The 15,900-nt window shown below is 36.7% G+C and overlaps 1 protein-coding gene across 4 annotated transcripts in view; it reads right to left on the bottom strand.

Annotated features, from left to right (window-relative positions):
• Window positions 1-15,900, bottom strand: part of unc5a (unc-5 netrin receptor A) — a 286,747-nt gene that overhangs the window by 139,982 nt on the left and 130,865 nt on the right. For all 4 annotated transcript variants that reach the window (XM_037780571.1, XM_037780572.1, XM_037780574.1 and 1 more), the window contains exon 2: window positions 10,203-10,271. In XM_037780571.1, the coding sequence (XP_037636499.1) occupies window positions 10,203-10,271 (69 nt within the window). The remainder of the gene's footprint in view (window positions 1-10,202; window positions 10,272-15,900) is intronic.

Here is a 15,900-nt window from a genome sequence, read left to right as displayed (position 1 = left end):
CTTATGTTCCAGATAGCTTTTTCCTTATTTTCTGGGGGGTGTCAGTGGAGTGATTTTCCACACTGCTCAGCCATGCCTTTTACAGACCGTGCCACAGAATCAACAGCAGATTATTAATACACTTCACATGGGAAGGGTGGGGGGGTTTGCGTCTCTGTTTATTCATTTCTCCACTCCCACATAATAGTCAGCAGAATAATAAGTGGAAGCACAGAGCTGGACCACTGTCTTACCAGCTAATTATGGGGCTCATGTAGATGGATGATTCCTCAGATAGAGCTCAGCTATTATACAAACTCATTAAAGCCTTCTCTCTCCATCCAGCATCCCTTGCTAAAGGTCAAAGTCGCAGTCACAGTGACAGCACAAAGCGCAGACATGCAGAAACACACAGCCTCCACACAGCCATATAGTTTACGATCAAATCCTGACGGGCACTGTGGATGTGACTGGGTAAGGGAGGGAAGGAAGGCAGAGAGCACAGCAGCTAAATGCAACAGAATGACTCAGCCTTGGTCACTTGTGAGGTTGCTCGTAATGCAAGCTGGAGTGCGTCTTTCCTTTTCTGAAAAAGCACCCAAAGCTACATGCATTTCAAATGAGGATGTAAGAATATATATATGTATAAATGCATAGTCAGTTTATCCTCTTACAAGGGAGGGAGTTGCGCTTCAGCTGAGGAATTACAAGAGTGTGTTATCTCGCTGTGATGTGTTTGCTGAGTCAAAGTCGGGCGCGACCTCTTCCACGACCTTCCCTTCCACTGATTCTTCTGGGCGCAGCATCCCGACCCCCTTTGCTCCCACAATCAGACTACAATGAGCAATCACGGCTCTTTGGGGAATTGACACATTCAGTTGTCCATCGATTTGTGGTGTTGTAATTAATTTTCTCTCCGTCAGTGGCTCGGGTTACAATATCCTGAGACTTGAAGCGACTTGTTCTCCCTGCAATCAATCACGAACCAACCGAGACAGAATCCGCCATTTCTCTTGTATCATCTTGAATTATTCACGGGCGGCTCTGATCTAAAGAGGCCGGACTCAGTGACCGATGAGTATTAAGAATACATGAGGCTCATTTGTATGTTACGGGTTGTTACACAGTGTCTGGGTCTTTCCACACACTGGTGCAATCACACTCGCAACATATGCGGCCTATAAAGACAGCTGATTCGCCTGGTCGATGAGCATCGATCCAATGAAGGTGTCCGGCATGAAATTAATATTATTTATTGTTTACAAACAACACAGGCGGTCCCTTGAGGAGGATGCAGTGCAGGCGCTGACTGTCTGCACAGACTGGTGGAGAGAGAGAGAGAGAGGGTGTATCAACTTCCATCATGACCACAGCTTCACAGCCTATTGTTTTGTTTATATCAAATTAAACTGCAATGCTACTCCAGAGAGATATAATAGACCACAGTCTCAGATTAAATGACTGTAAAGATCTTAATAAGCCATCAGCGGATTGCATATTACATTGCAAGCCACTTATGAGGATGCAGTCCAATGAGAACGAAATTGAGGTTCACATTTGCATGCCGCAGCATTTTAGCCATTAATTACCATGCCAAATGACTGTATGAAGATCAATAGTGTATCAATTTAATTAAATATTATTGATATGGGGTTGGGGAAATTAATTGGGAGCTAAACAAATCCCAGCGATGTTGGAAGAGGAGGTATTACTTTAACATCAAAACATCTCCAGTGGGTCTTTCCCTCTATTATAGATTAGAATGGAGATAGGGGAAACGCTTCCTCCACTCTCTCTGAATACATATACATATATATATATATATAGAGTCCTATAAATATAAATAAAAATATATATATTTATACATATATTTATATGTATATATTGATTAAAATATTTAATCGCGCGATTAATCGCATGATTGGCCATGATTCAGTTCAAAATGTACCTTAAAGGGAGATTTGTCAAGTCTTTAATACTCTTATCAACATGGGAGTGGGCAAATATGCTGCTTTATGCAAATGCATGTATATATTTATTATTGAAAATAAATGAACAACACAAAACAATGACAAATATTGTCCAGAAACCCTCACAGGTACTGCATTTAGCATAAAAAAATATTCTCAAATCATAACATGGTAAACTGCAGCCCAACAAGCAACAACAGCTGTCAGTGTGTCAGTGTGCTGACTTGACTATGACTTGCCCCAAACTGCATGTGATTATCATAAAGTGGGCATATCTGTAAAGGGGAGACTCGTGGGTACCCATAGAACCCATTTTCATTCACCTATCTCGAGGTCAGAGGTCAAGGGACCCCTTTGAAAATGGCCATGACAGTTTCTCCTTGTCAAAATTTTGCATAATTTTGGAGCGTTATTTAGCCTCCTTAGCGACAAACTAGTATGACATGAATTCCTCAGGTTTTTCTAGTTTCATATGACACCAGTATCTTCACTAGCTTAACTTAACTAGCTTTAAAACTGAGCCTGCTACAACCTAAAAACCGCAAGATGCGTTAATGCCTTAAAGAAATTAGTTTAGCGTTAAAACAAATTTGCATTAAGCCATTATTATTATGTTAACTTAAACAAGGTTAAATTCGTTTGAACGCCACTAATTTGTTTAACGCAACTTGCAAGTTTTAGATTGTTTTAGGTTCTAGCTGGTTTTGAAGTTAGAGTTTAGGTACTGGTATCATATGAAACTAGAAAAACTGAAGGAATCCATTGGTACCAACAATGTCATACTAGCTTGTCGCCAAGAAGGCTAAATAACGCTCCAAACTTGCGCTGAATTTTGGCAAGGAAAAACTGGCATGGCCATTTTCCAAAGGTCCCTTGACCTCTGACTTCAAGATATGTGAATGAAAATAGGTTCTATGGGTACCCACGAGTCTCCTCTTTACAGACATGCCCACTTTATGATAATCACATGCAGTTTTGGGCAAATCATAGTCAAGTCAGCACACTGACACACTGACAGCTGTTGTTGCCTGTTGGGCTTGAATTAGACATGTTATAATTTGAGCATATTTGTTATGCTAAATGCAATACATGTGATTGTTTCTGGACAATATTTGTCATTGTTTTGTGTTGTTAATTGATTTACAATAATAAATATATACATATATTTGCATAAAGCAGCATATTTGCCCACTCCCACGTTGATAAGAGTATTAAATACTTGACCCTTTAAGGTGCATTTCGAACAGATAAAGATGTGCGAGCCCTAAAATATATACATACAGTATATAAATATATATGTATATATATATTTATATATATATTCACGATAACAATGTTAAAGCATATTATCTATAAGTACTATATAAGCCATCATCATACTCCAGATCATTGTGTCCGTCGGTGGCTGCAGCTCTCAATTCACCAATGAAAGCGTTATGATCTGGATATGCTATGCGTAGCTGTGACTTTGTTTAATTACATTATTTCACACAAGTGGAGATAAAATAGCCGTAGTGTGATCTCACCACATCTTGTGCGGCTGAGTGAGGAGCAAAACCAAATGAAGAGTGAGAGATGGAGAGTTTAAAAGACAGAGATGAGGAAGAAAGTGAAGGGGAGGATGAAGGAGTCCACTGAAGGTCTCTCATTTCAGCAGCACAGACTGCTGATGAAGCCGAACTTCCAATATGCCACTACTTCAGCTCTGATGATTTCTCAATTTTACAGATATGGCCCGAGAATGTGTGATTTGATGAAAATGTCAAATGGGATAACCACCAAATCATATGAGATGGGCTGCATTTTATTCCCTGACTATAAATCAAAAAGCAGACCCTCCAAAAATTAAAGTTGATTTAGTGATTTTGATTCAAAGTATGACTCTCCTGACTTGCAGGAAGATGGTGTGTCCTGCCGTGTGTCCCTTAAATTAAGATTTTCTTTTCATGCAGATTCTTCACATTCTCTCTGAGTTCAAGAGCTTGATTGTTGAAAGGAGCCCAGGCGATGTTTGAATGTAGCGCTCTGAGAGTAGTTTCGAAAGGGAACTCAAACAATTTATTCATAGAATGTGTTTCCATCCCAAATAGATTCCCCCTAATCTAAAACACTGCGTGAGTGTTTGGAAATATATGATGATTTCATTTTCTCCCAGTCTCAGGGTCATAAATAAATTTGCATTCTGTCAGCAAAATGGACTAACTGACTTGTAATTCATCAAACCCGCTGCTTAGCTGCTTAAACAGTTCAACACATGGTAACCTGATTTTTTTTTTTTTTTCCTTTTCCTCTCAGAATTGCCTCACAGCTGTGTTCTGTAATAGGTGAGGAGGAAGAAAAAAGGAGCACTTACGTTTTAAAGACCTCATAAAACAATGAAATAAAGACGGGAAATGAACTCGGCGAATGGCACATTTCCATGCAGACTTTAATTCTGAAGAGACGCATTTGCACAAAGAATACATTTTGTTTAGCATTTTGAATGTAAACGTCAAGAAAGCTCAAAGAAAGACAAACTCTCACGGTAGCTAATCGCGTCTAAATGAGGCGTGATTTGATAAAGATTCAGTATGAAAACAACATTTGCATTTGTTTCCCTTTTTAAATGGTAGCCTATTAATTCAAAATCCTGTATGTCTGACAATGAATAATATTTTATTGCAACCAACTTGGAAACGTGGATATGCCGCTTGATATACCTCTTCACTAGGCAAGTGACAGTAAAAGTGTCAAGCCAAACCATTTTTTCCCACAAGTTGTTTTTTTCTCCCTCCTCTACATTTCATTATTCTAAAAAAAAAAAAGTTTCCTGAAAGATGCTTCCTGCACCGACATTCTCTTGTTGTTTTGAATGTCACATTGTCTAAGCGTGCATGGGAGAGCAGACTTTGAATGATGTTGAATGTTTTATGACTCCCTGCTTTTGTGTCACTCCTTCCCAGAGCTGCTCTGAGACTCTGATAGGAGGACGTCATCTACAGCTGCTGGATGTGGCAGCGTAGGAGGAACACACAGGATAGCCACACTTAACATTTGAGGAGCTTCATTTCAAAATGCCACATATCAACCCTGGGAAAATGTTACCTGAAATGTATCACTAAAGATCAATCTTTAAAAAAAAAAAATACATGAGAAGAGCTTTAAAATGCTGCATATTGATTCTGGGCTCAAAAAGCTAAGAATTTCATCCACCGTATTTTGATTATTGTTTATTATTCCTAATAAAATGTTTGCTAATTTCTAATCAGCCATCCAATTAGCAACTATTATATATTGTTTATTACAAGGAGAGATGTACTATCTGTCATTACCAGCGATGGAAAGTAACAAAGTACATTTACTCAACTATTGTGCAATTTTTGGGGTTTTTGTAATTTCGTTTTATACTACTTTCATTCCATACATTTCAGATGCAAATATTGAACTTTTTACCCCACTACATTACAGGTGCTTGTAACTTTAAGTTGTTCTCTGTAAATTATGAGATGATACTATAAATTAAGGCTTAAACTAATTATTTTTTTCATTGTCCATCAATCTGAAGATCATTTTTTCAATTAAACGAGTATCGTTTGGGCTATTAAACGTCGGAAAATAGTGTAAAATACCAATTGTAATTTCCTGACATCTTCTAATGTGTTCTCTTGTCTGACAACAGTTCAAAGTCTGAAGATAATTAGTTTATGATGATATTAGAAAAAAAAGAAGAAGCTGCCACCAGGGAATGGTTGACTTTTCTGTTGAAAAATAATGACTAAATTATCCGTATAGTTGCCAAATCATTTTCTCTTTATCGACTAATAATTTAAATTCTATTATAAATATGATATGTTGCTCTACATAAACTACCCGACTGTATATATAGTAGTTCAAACTAGCAGCAACATTAAAATGCTGTTTAAAGGTTCAGTGTGTAAGATCTGTCGGCATCTAGTGGTGAGGTTGCAGATTGCAACCAGCTGAAAATTCTCCGGGGTGCCAAGCGTGCAGGAGAACTACAGTGGCCGACACAAAAACATGAAAACGTGAATGTCCCTTTCCAGAGCCAGTGTTTGGTTTGTCCATTCTGGGCTACTGTAGAAACATGGCAGTCGGCTACATGAAGAGGTCCCGCTCCCTATGTAGATATGAATGGCTTATTCTAAGGTAACAAAAACCATAACGATTCTTATTTTCAGTATATACACTAAAGATAACATACTTATTAATATTATATTCCATTTCTGCCAATAGATCCCCCTAAATGTAACACACTGTTCCTTTAATGCATAAGTGATAATAAACTAATGATATACAACATATAATGACAGAGGATATTCTCCCTCCATAGTGAGTACTTTTACTTGTGATACTTTAAGTACATTTATTTGATAATCATTATGTACTTTTGCTTAAATAACATCTGAAAATGTAGGACTTTTACTTGTTTAGTAAAGGATAAGAATACTTCTTCTACCACTGGTCATTACTGAACTTGTACCATAATAGTTTTAACTGCTGTAATGTTACTGTACATAACCTTCCTTGGAGCAGTTGGTAATTATATATATATATATACATCAAGGTTAGTTACATATTCTACAGTATGGGCACTTACTGCTTGTTGCAACTATGATGGTGTTAATGAAAAATCTTAAGCTTGCTAATAACTTCAGAGATATCTGCTAATGTGTTCTCTTTTCACATCAGTAATCATTTTGTAACAACTTACATGTTCCTTAAAAATCCAGTGTGTCACTTTTTAAATTCATTTTCAAATCCAATGAACCATTTAATTAACACCAGAGATGTAAAAAAAAAAAAAAAAAAAAAACTGCCTTCACTAACACATGTTCAAACCTCAAAAAATATCAGAGGCGAAAATCATTTAAACAAGAGATGATAGATTACACTTCTATAAATAACACATGGTGCAAACAGATGTACTGGAAATATTTAATTTGGGTTCAAATTCAAAAGAAATGACCTTCAGTGACTCAAACTATCTGCTTTACGTAAGTAAACGTGTCATATAACAAGAATAAATGAGACGTGCATTCGTCACATCACAACTCAATAATCTTTTGGACATTTGACATGCAAATAGATACAGTTACTATGTTAATGGAATGAATGGATTTTTCTGTCACACGACCCGCCCGGTTCAATGACACTTTAATTAACTAATATTTTCTGATCGTGTGGGTACTGTACAAGCAAGCTCTCTGTTAGATTTATGCCGCAATTACAGTATATTCCAGCACAAATGCGTTTCTTGGAACCCCCGGTTCAACTTGGACATTGCCTTAATGTGATCCATTCTTGCCTCTGACTGCATTCATCTAAAGGGACGTTGACAATAAACAGGGGCCCGCGGACAAAGCACGTATGCGTTTAAATCTCTATTTTGCCTCACGGCGTCTGTTTGCGAGACGTCCAATCTATTTGTCTGAACACATTCTTGGAGAGGTGTCGTGTGATGGTATTGACAGAGACCAATCGAGAAGCAAGCGCACATATTGTTCACTCTGCACACATCCTGCTCATTCAATTCTGGGAAATTGCTCTGCCTCAAAAAAAGGTTGTCATTATTTTGTCACTCAGTGTCCCAGGTGACATTTACAGCAAATAACCTCACCGGCTAAAAGAAACGCCACGGAGAAAAATATGAAGTCGTGATTTCAACTATAGAAAGTGTCGGAGGAGCCAAAGTGTTGTCTGTAATATGATGAATAGAATAGAATTGAAATATTCATAATATATCTGTTTAAAAAAGATTTCACTTGAGTCAAGAAAATGACTACTTTAAATTTTAACGGAGTCATGCATAAACTTTAAATGATCATTAAATTTGTCTCGGTGGAGAATTAAATGTTTATCTTTTGCTTTGCTTAGCTCTCTGTAAAGATTTAAGTCACTTGATATCCATTTCCTGTTTTACTGTTTGGCGTCGCTGTGGTGTGAAAAAAAAAGAAAAGAAAAGCCAGACGGGATGTAATCAAGGCTACGTGTTTATTTTTATACGTGGCAAGTTTTACAGGTGCTGCTATTAAGTTTGTACGGATGACATCTTTCAGATTCCTTCTGAGTGCTGCACTCATGAGTCCTGTACTGTACCTGCCAAAAGGACAGATGGCTGCTTTACTGATCAAGCCAATTCAAGAAAATGCGGCCTTGAATTTGATGCAGGATTTTGGTGAAGGGTAGACAAGAGCTTAACCTGACTTCTTCTTCTTGTTCTTCTTCTTCTGTTATCTTCTTTTATAAGGTTATATTTTAAATAAGATATGTATACAGTTTTGTATCCTCAGCACCCAGGTGTGAATATAAACATGAATGAAATTATTCTGCATAGTATCTCACAGAAGGTGAACTCGCACAGATCACATAAATTCTACAGTCCCACTTAATGTTGACATTGGCGGATTTCTAGCTGAGATAACGAGTTTCACCGAGCTCTTACAAACTGAATACATCGCTCCCAACTCTTAAACTGAATACATCATATCAGAATATTAATGGAAATTGGAAACGTTGACCCCAGCTGAAGAGCAAACCGCATGATCCAGGTCAACAGGCATTGATGTTGCAGGCCTCATTCATTAAAGGAAATACTTGAGCCTCCTGTTGGGGCGAGTTCCTCCCTGTGCGAGTCCTCAGATGGCAGCTCTACCGATTAAGCCATTTCAAAAGCACGTTCTTGAGTTGGATGAGGGATAATATTTCCGCTCTATTACATACAGTATGCTACTCCATTAAGACAAAATGGTGTAAACGACAAATTCAATTTGGGCTGCAAATGAAATAAATTAAGGTGCTTTTTTTGTTGTTGTTTTATAGAACGCATAAAACATATCTAAAACTATCCTTGCTGCTGAGAGCAATGAGACACTAAATAGAACATTTCGTAACTGAAGATTAATTAAAATTAACCCTGATGTTCTTTTTATGGCCCTCTTAAACAGCTCACAAAACATACTCAACATTGTTTTATCACTACATTAATCATTAATGACTCTTCCTAATTTTGTGAGAATTGCTTATAAATATGATTTTGAGTATTTGGGGTCTCGAAGCCCAAAAAACATGGTTAAATACCATGTTTTTTTTTCATATCTGTTATTGATTATGCAGCACTACTCCTCCCAGATCCCAGATAAGTATTTAAAAAGATATTTTTGGAGTTTTATAACAGTTTGTTCTTCAGAGGTTTAACAGTGAGTGAGCCCAACAGGTAACATCACTATGTAGATTCTGCACTTTGTCAATGACTGACGTTTTGGAAAACAAAAGCACAAATATACATGTGTTCATGCCAACAGTAGTAGCCTACATAGTAAACATAAAATGTTTCCTTATTTGGTGTGAAAAAAATAAATGTACTGTAAATTCTGTATTTTGTCTACTTCATCAAATGTGGATGCTCAGTTTGTGGCAAAGCGAAGGGTTACCACGTCAATACTAGCTATGTATTGGGATTTACTTAAAGGTGCTATTGATAATGTCGATAACATACAGCCACTGGAGTCACATTCTCTCTCCCCTTTACTTGACAACAAGTCATTGCCAGGCACTTACCGTCAGTCTCAGACACTTATCCGTTTTTTCTACACTAACTGACGACCCAGAGATACCACGTGATACCAACGTCGTTTTACTATTGGCTCACAATCCTTTTTAGAAGTGGGAACCAAACGTCTGATATCTCCCACAGAGATAAACAAAACATTAATTGCATTCATCATTCATTTTGAACCCGCCAACATTTTTTAAATGATTAATTCACAGTCATAATAATTTTTTTCAGGAAAAGCCATACTTTTATTCTGCACCTTTCTAAAGGCTATGTAGATGTATTATTAAAAAAAAGAAATTAGCAATTAGACCTTTAAGAAGGTCAGTAAAAAAAAGAAGAAAATGTATTTGAAGAAAAATGGTTGATTTATAGCAATTATTGTTCCTATTTTTTACACATACAGCATAGGGATGGGAAATATATCAATATTATATTGATATTATATCAATATCATGATGTGAGACCAGATATTGTCTTAGTATTTGCATACTATAATATTGTGACATGGCACAAGTGTCACCTTTTCCTGGTTTTAAAGGCTGAATTACAATAAATCAATGTAATTTTTCTGGGTTTACCAGACTGTTCTAGCTGTTCTATTATTTGTCGTTACCCACTTAGGTATTATATCCACATTACTGATGATTATTTCTCTAAAACTTGGTTATGTTCCAAGCACAACTGTAACGTTACCTTACCTGATGTGTTTTTTCCAGCGACTCCTCGTCTTCTTATCAGTCGGGAGTGAAAGAACGACCAGGAACGATCTGTAAAGTAAAGGCAAAGTGTCAGAAATGGACTCTGATAGATAAACTCCTGCATATACATACTGTATATATATGTATATATATATACTTTCTAATTGTCCAGCACCATTAGAGGAGTAGCCCAAAACATAAAAAAAATATATTGTGTTGTACAACAACATGCATATAGAGAAAATGTTATAAACATTTGCTGCAGGCTCTAAAGAATCCATTTAATATATGTTGTACTGCGCGGTTATCTCTTAATAGTTCTGAAATTGTTTAGAAATCAAATAATGACAAATTATAATCAAAAAGGTAGAAATTAGTGCGGCGGACACAGAGGGACTACAGTCAAATTAAGTCAGAACAAACAGTCTGCAATGTATTATTGTTTAATTGAAATATAAATTAAGTTCTCATTCAACACATAATAAATTGAATTATTCCAAAAGTAGGAAAACAACTGAACAGGTTCCCTCATCAAATCATCATTTCGCATGCTGCCTCTTTAATCCTTACAATTAAAGTCATTTCATTTAGAATGAGAATAGGGCTTCAGAGTAAACATGGTTTACAGCAGACAACCAACTACCGCACCATGCTACATCTTCATCCATAAGTAAACCAGCTTCACAATTTGCTTTAAGCATGTGCAGAGAGGTTGTCTTAGAAGCGTTGGACCTCCCAGCAATCATGAAAAATAAGGCAGTAAAAATAGTTCAAAGAGCCATAACAGCGGTTCTCAGAAAAATCCCTTTCATCATTTATCTGCTGAACCTCTCCATCAGCAGAAAGTGCTTCTGCGGCACTGTACCATCATCACAAACAAAGACAGATTTAGCCTAAAAAAGAAAAAAAAAAACCTTCACCGGTGGAGTTACATACTCACTAGCCAGGAACGGTAATGACAATTCTGCAAAGCTCACCCACGATAGATGTTGATTAAGTGCTGTCATGGTGACAATACTATGTGATATCAGCTTTGCTCGCTGCCTTAAGCGTTTCATGTTGTCAACACCTGAAGCGCTGGATTAGTAAAAGCCTTAAGTGTGGGTTGTCTGAGAATGACATATTGTTAAATGTCCGCCAGCTATTGAGCTTGTGGGGTATCATCTGTAGCCCACAAACAGGGCTGAAATTGATGAATGATGCTGCTTGAAAGGACTTGTTTAGAGTTCAGTGAGACAAGCTGTCCCAGATAGATTCAGAAGATCACATGTCAACAGGATACAGAGATATTCTTACTGGACCAAGGTTGTATGTGTCAGAGAAATGTTATCCTGCTTCCTGACGGAGTTCATTTTTCTCCCTCAAGCGTCTGCTCCGCACCCCCATAGGACTGGATGACATATCAGCACAAAAGTTGCAGTGGTATTTTATACTGCATATAGGCAAACACAGGCTAGACAAAGGCCTTTGTGTGTGTGTGGGTGTGTGTGTGGGGGGGTCTAGTGCAGTGCTGTGAGCAAATCCAGCCATAATGTGCAGCTAATTAACAAAAAAGAACGTAAAGGTGTCCTGACAGCTGCTGTGAGTGTAAACATGTATACAGACTGAGTGAGAAGAAAAAAGAAATCCTTGTTCAGTGTGACACAATGCAGAAAAACACAGCCCTCTATAGTAAATATTACTTTATAAAACTTGGTGGTTCACTGGTGTTGTGCTATATGACTTTGTGTCCATAATAATAATAATAATAATAATAACTTTATTTATATAGCACCTTAAAAAACAGAGTTTACAGTTTACAAGTGCTTTGACGAAGGCAATATGACAACAGAAAGCCAAACAATGAGGCCAAACAAAAGCAAGACAAAACTACGGTAACATTTAAACACAGATAACAGTACAATAGATACAAATAATAAAAACATATCAATTATATAAATACAAATAAAAATAGAAATAAAAGAACAACAAAAGGACGACATCACATAAAAGCAAGTCTGTAAAAATGAGTTTTAAGAAGTGATTTAAAAGAGTGACATATGTAAGTCTTAGTTGACTGATTTGTCGTTTTGATCTTAGTAGACTAAAATTTAATTTGTTAGACTTATTTCTTAGAAAATCTTATGAGCACATCTCTGGTAAACACAATATTTAAAGTCGTGCTCTAACGATTAAATCAACTAATCGTATGAGTGTTAGTCGACTAACAGTTTCTTTGGTGGAGGACAGCCCTAGTAGGTGTATATATAAGTATATATAACTGGATCCGGTTGTTGATTACCCTTTACCGATCACTGTTAATGACTTGACTTTATTAGTGACTCAACAACAAGAGAGATTTTTCACAAACTGGCAACCCAAATGCTGTTCTTATTAATGCTTTATTGTTGCCAATTTACCAACAATAAATAAAACCTATAAGCCAAATATTAGTGTTTCTAATATTTTTTTCTCTCTTCCATATATGTAAATGAGATTGACAAAATGTCTCATTAAACAGTGGAGATTGTGTTCTGGTCAAATTTGACCAATTTACCAATAAAAGTTCTCTCTCTGAAAAATATAGTTAATTTAATCTGACTGTCATAAGGTTCCATGACTTTGTCCACACAGGGCATCTGAACACACAAATTACACTTCGATCATTTTCATTACATTTTGTGTGTTTTATTAAACTTTTACCTGTGGTGTCATTAGAAATTAATGTGTGAAACTACATTTTGTGTGAAAAATTGAGTTCAGACACATGCCCATTCATCAAATGGACACAATTCCTCTCCCAGACTCCCATTGTCTTTAACCCTCTTTACTAATAAAACATACCAATATATCAATTTTGACAGGGAACACAACTGATCTTACTTTGTGTCACTATTTAAAAAACGTAAAGGGTTTCAAAACAAATGTCCTTACTAAAATGTGTCACAAAGCAGTCTGTGATAAATGGAGTGACGCCTGCGAGCTAGTTCAGGCAGTCAACTCGAGCTGCACTGCTACATACACATGTGACATGCCTCACTCTCAATAACATAAGCCAAACGCACACTCCCAATTAGGCGGTCTGTTTGAGCTGCAAAATTCCCGCCTCTTCAATGCTGCTGCTGTACTGCATGAATACTGCTGCTGACTGCTCTTTCAGCCCCACCACCACCCCAGCATCCACCTGCAGGCTCCGACGGGGAAAAATATGTTTAATCATCACTCCCAATATCTCATGTAATGATATCTGCAGGGAGTGATGAGGTCGGAGTCTAGACCCCAAACTCTAACAATGTTTCGCTGTTGAAATAAACATTTCAAACGTGAGTTGTCTGACTGAAATACTACAATATGTTTCATCTGAGTATTTGTTATAGTAAAAAAAATCCATACATGCTTTTTTTTACTCAAAAACAAGTTGTAAGATCTCAGGTCAATGAGGCCTACAGGCCATAAATAGCAAATAGAAGTTCAAAACCTTTAATGTTCACAAGTTGACAAAAAGATCTAACACAAGAAATTAGGTGATAATATACTGTATGTAATGTTATGGATTTATAATCAGCTATAACGGGGCGGTTTGGACCGGGAACACAAAATGAATGAACATGAAACAAACACATCAGGAGGGTTAAGTAAGGTAGTATTCATTGAGGAACTATTATACATTGCTTTACATCATACAGTCGTTTACATTCTTCTCATCACTCGGTGTACCATGACAACAGAAAATACTTGCTTCTGATTGCTCAATAGTCAATATCAACCAGTATTACACGGCTGTGTTGGATACTCGATTCTGATTGGTCAATCGATGAGAGACCCTCCGGTGGAGTGCGGCATCGCCCTGTTGGGGTTTCTTTCACAACAATGACCAGCTCGCTGTACATTATCCCTTACATATCAAACTGCAGGTAACCATAGCAACAATACAGTTTTTACATGTCACTTATGTGTCACGCTATGTGACCAGTTATTAACTCACTGGTTAAACCTTACAGGCTGCTTCCTATGTTTCCATTGGTACAATATGTAGCCTGGTAACACACACACAGGGTGTTTCAATGTAGCAAATAAGCAGAAGAAAACACTTCACCTCTTCACCAGATAGATGGACGGCTGTTTTTACACATCGTCCTTGATGTCATAGTAAAAAAAAAAAAAAAGTAAAGGTTGAATTCATCTTTGGTAATGTTGACTGTGAGCAAAGCAACACCTGAGACCTGGAGCAGTAAAAGACACTAAATCAAAGGATTCAACCGTTAGTGACGGTTCTCAGTCCATTAAAACCAATATATGCCACTTAGTGTTGAAGTTACAGCCCATCTGTGTGGCATTCCTGTTGCCTGCATTAACTTAAGATCCCATAAATCACATCAATACTGTTCAGACTTTAACGTCTCTGACAAACTTAAGGGCTGATTCAATCTTTATTGTGGGGCTGTATATCACCATCAATCATATTGCATGGGCGACACTGAAAACACTATCTGGTACAATAGTTTGTTTGCATATTGTGAAAGACACAGTTGTGTTGTTTGTTTTAACATTTAGTTACAGTAGAAGAAAGTAAATGAAATGTTTAACTTTGGTTAATTTTTTATGGGATGGTGGTGGTAGCACTTTGAAACAGGGTTTTTTACATTTAGGCGTATGGTTACATAACCAGTAGAAAAACATCAAATTGTCCAGTGAGGCTTGGTTATATGTCTAACTTAACACACAATAGTAATGTTAGACAACCAGACAGTGTTAAATAAACTGTCAGTCAACCACTGATGGTAGAAAACCCAAAGTGACTGTGAGAAATGGTCTATTTGGTCTTAATTCAGTCTTAAAATATAATATTTTCATTTTATTCATATAGCCTCAGGTTCTAGCCTTTTTATTTTCGGAGTCATCTTTCAGTGAGGTAATCTATCACCTCAAAGCCTGTGAATCACAGTGATTCTAGTTTTCATATTTTATCAAGAAATGTGTTTAAGAGAAAATCATTTGTATTTTATTGTTAGGATTGTTGTAATGGTTGTCTCTCTCTTTGTTAATCAATTTCTGTCTGCAGTGCACGGTGACTTTTCAGACTGTTGTTGTGTGAAAGACTGTTATATGCAGATGGCAGCTACGATATGATATGTATGGATGTCCAATTAAAATTGTATTTAGCAACCAAGTAATCTTTGCTCTGAAGTCAAATTAGTTTTGCCGGACTGTCAAATGGCTGTAATTACCTTTATTACTATATGTAACACATTTTAATTAGAGTTCCTAATTCAACCTAAGTAAATAACCCTGGCGTTTGATGTGCTTGATTTTTCAAAAAATTCAAAGTAAACTCAGTGTTGTGTTATCACTCAACTTGATTAGAAGATAGGTAGTTGGCATTCTTTACTGTTTCATGTGTAAAATACAAAGAATCATTAAAAAACTGCATTTTGGGTCCAACATATTTAAATGCGCCAACTTATTAAATATGTAAAAAGGACAGCTGCACAGTAGTAAACATGTAGACTGTTAGGTATTAGCATAAATTAGCACATTCAAGTCTTAATTAAAGGGAATGTTGATGACATGTTGCTTAATTCGTTATCATGGTTGAAATTTGTAGTAATTTCTGCTGGAGCATCAAATGGGAATCATTTAAAATACACCACAATTTGTGTATTCTGACTATAGACTGTATATAAAGATGGACGACATCACAGATCCCCAAAAGTGAAGC

The sequence above is a fragment of the Sebastes umbrosus genome, chromosome 9 (genome assembly GCF_015220745.1).
Source record: "Sebastes umbrosus isolate fSebUmb1 chromosome 9, fSebUmb1.pri, whole genome shotgun sequence".
Classification (NCBI taxonomy): Eukaryota; Metazoa; Chordata; class Actinopteri; order Perciformes; family Sebastidae; genus Sebastes; species Sebastes umbrosus.
Note: the sequence above shows the minus strand (reverse complement) of the source record. Positions and strands in the feature narration are given on the sequence as shown.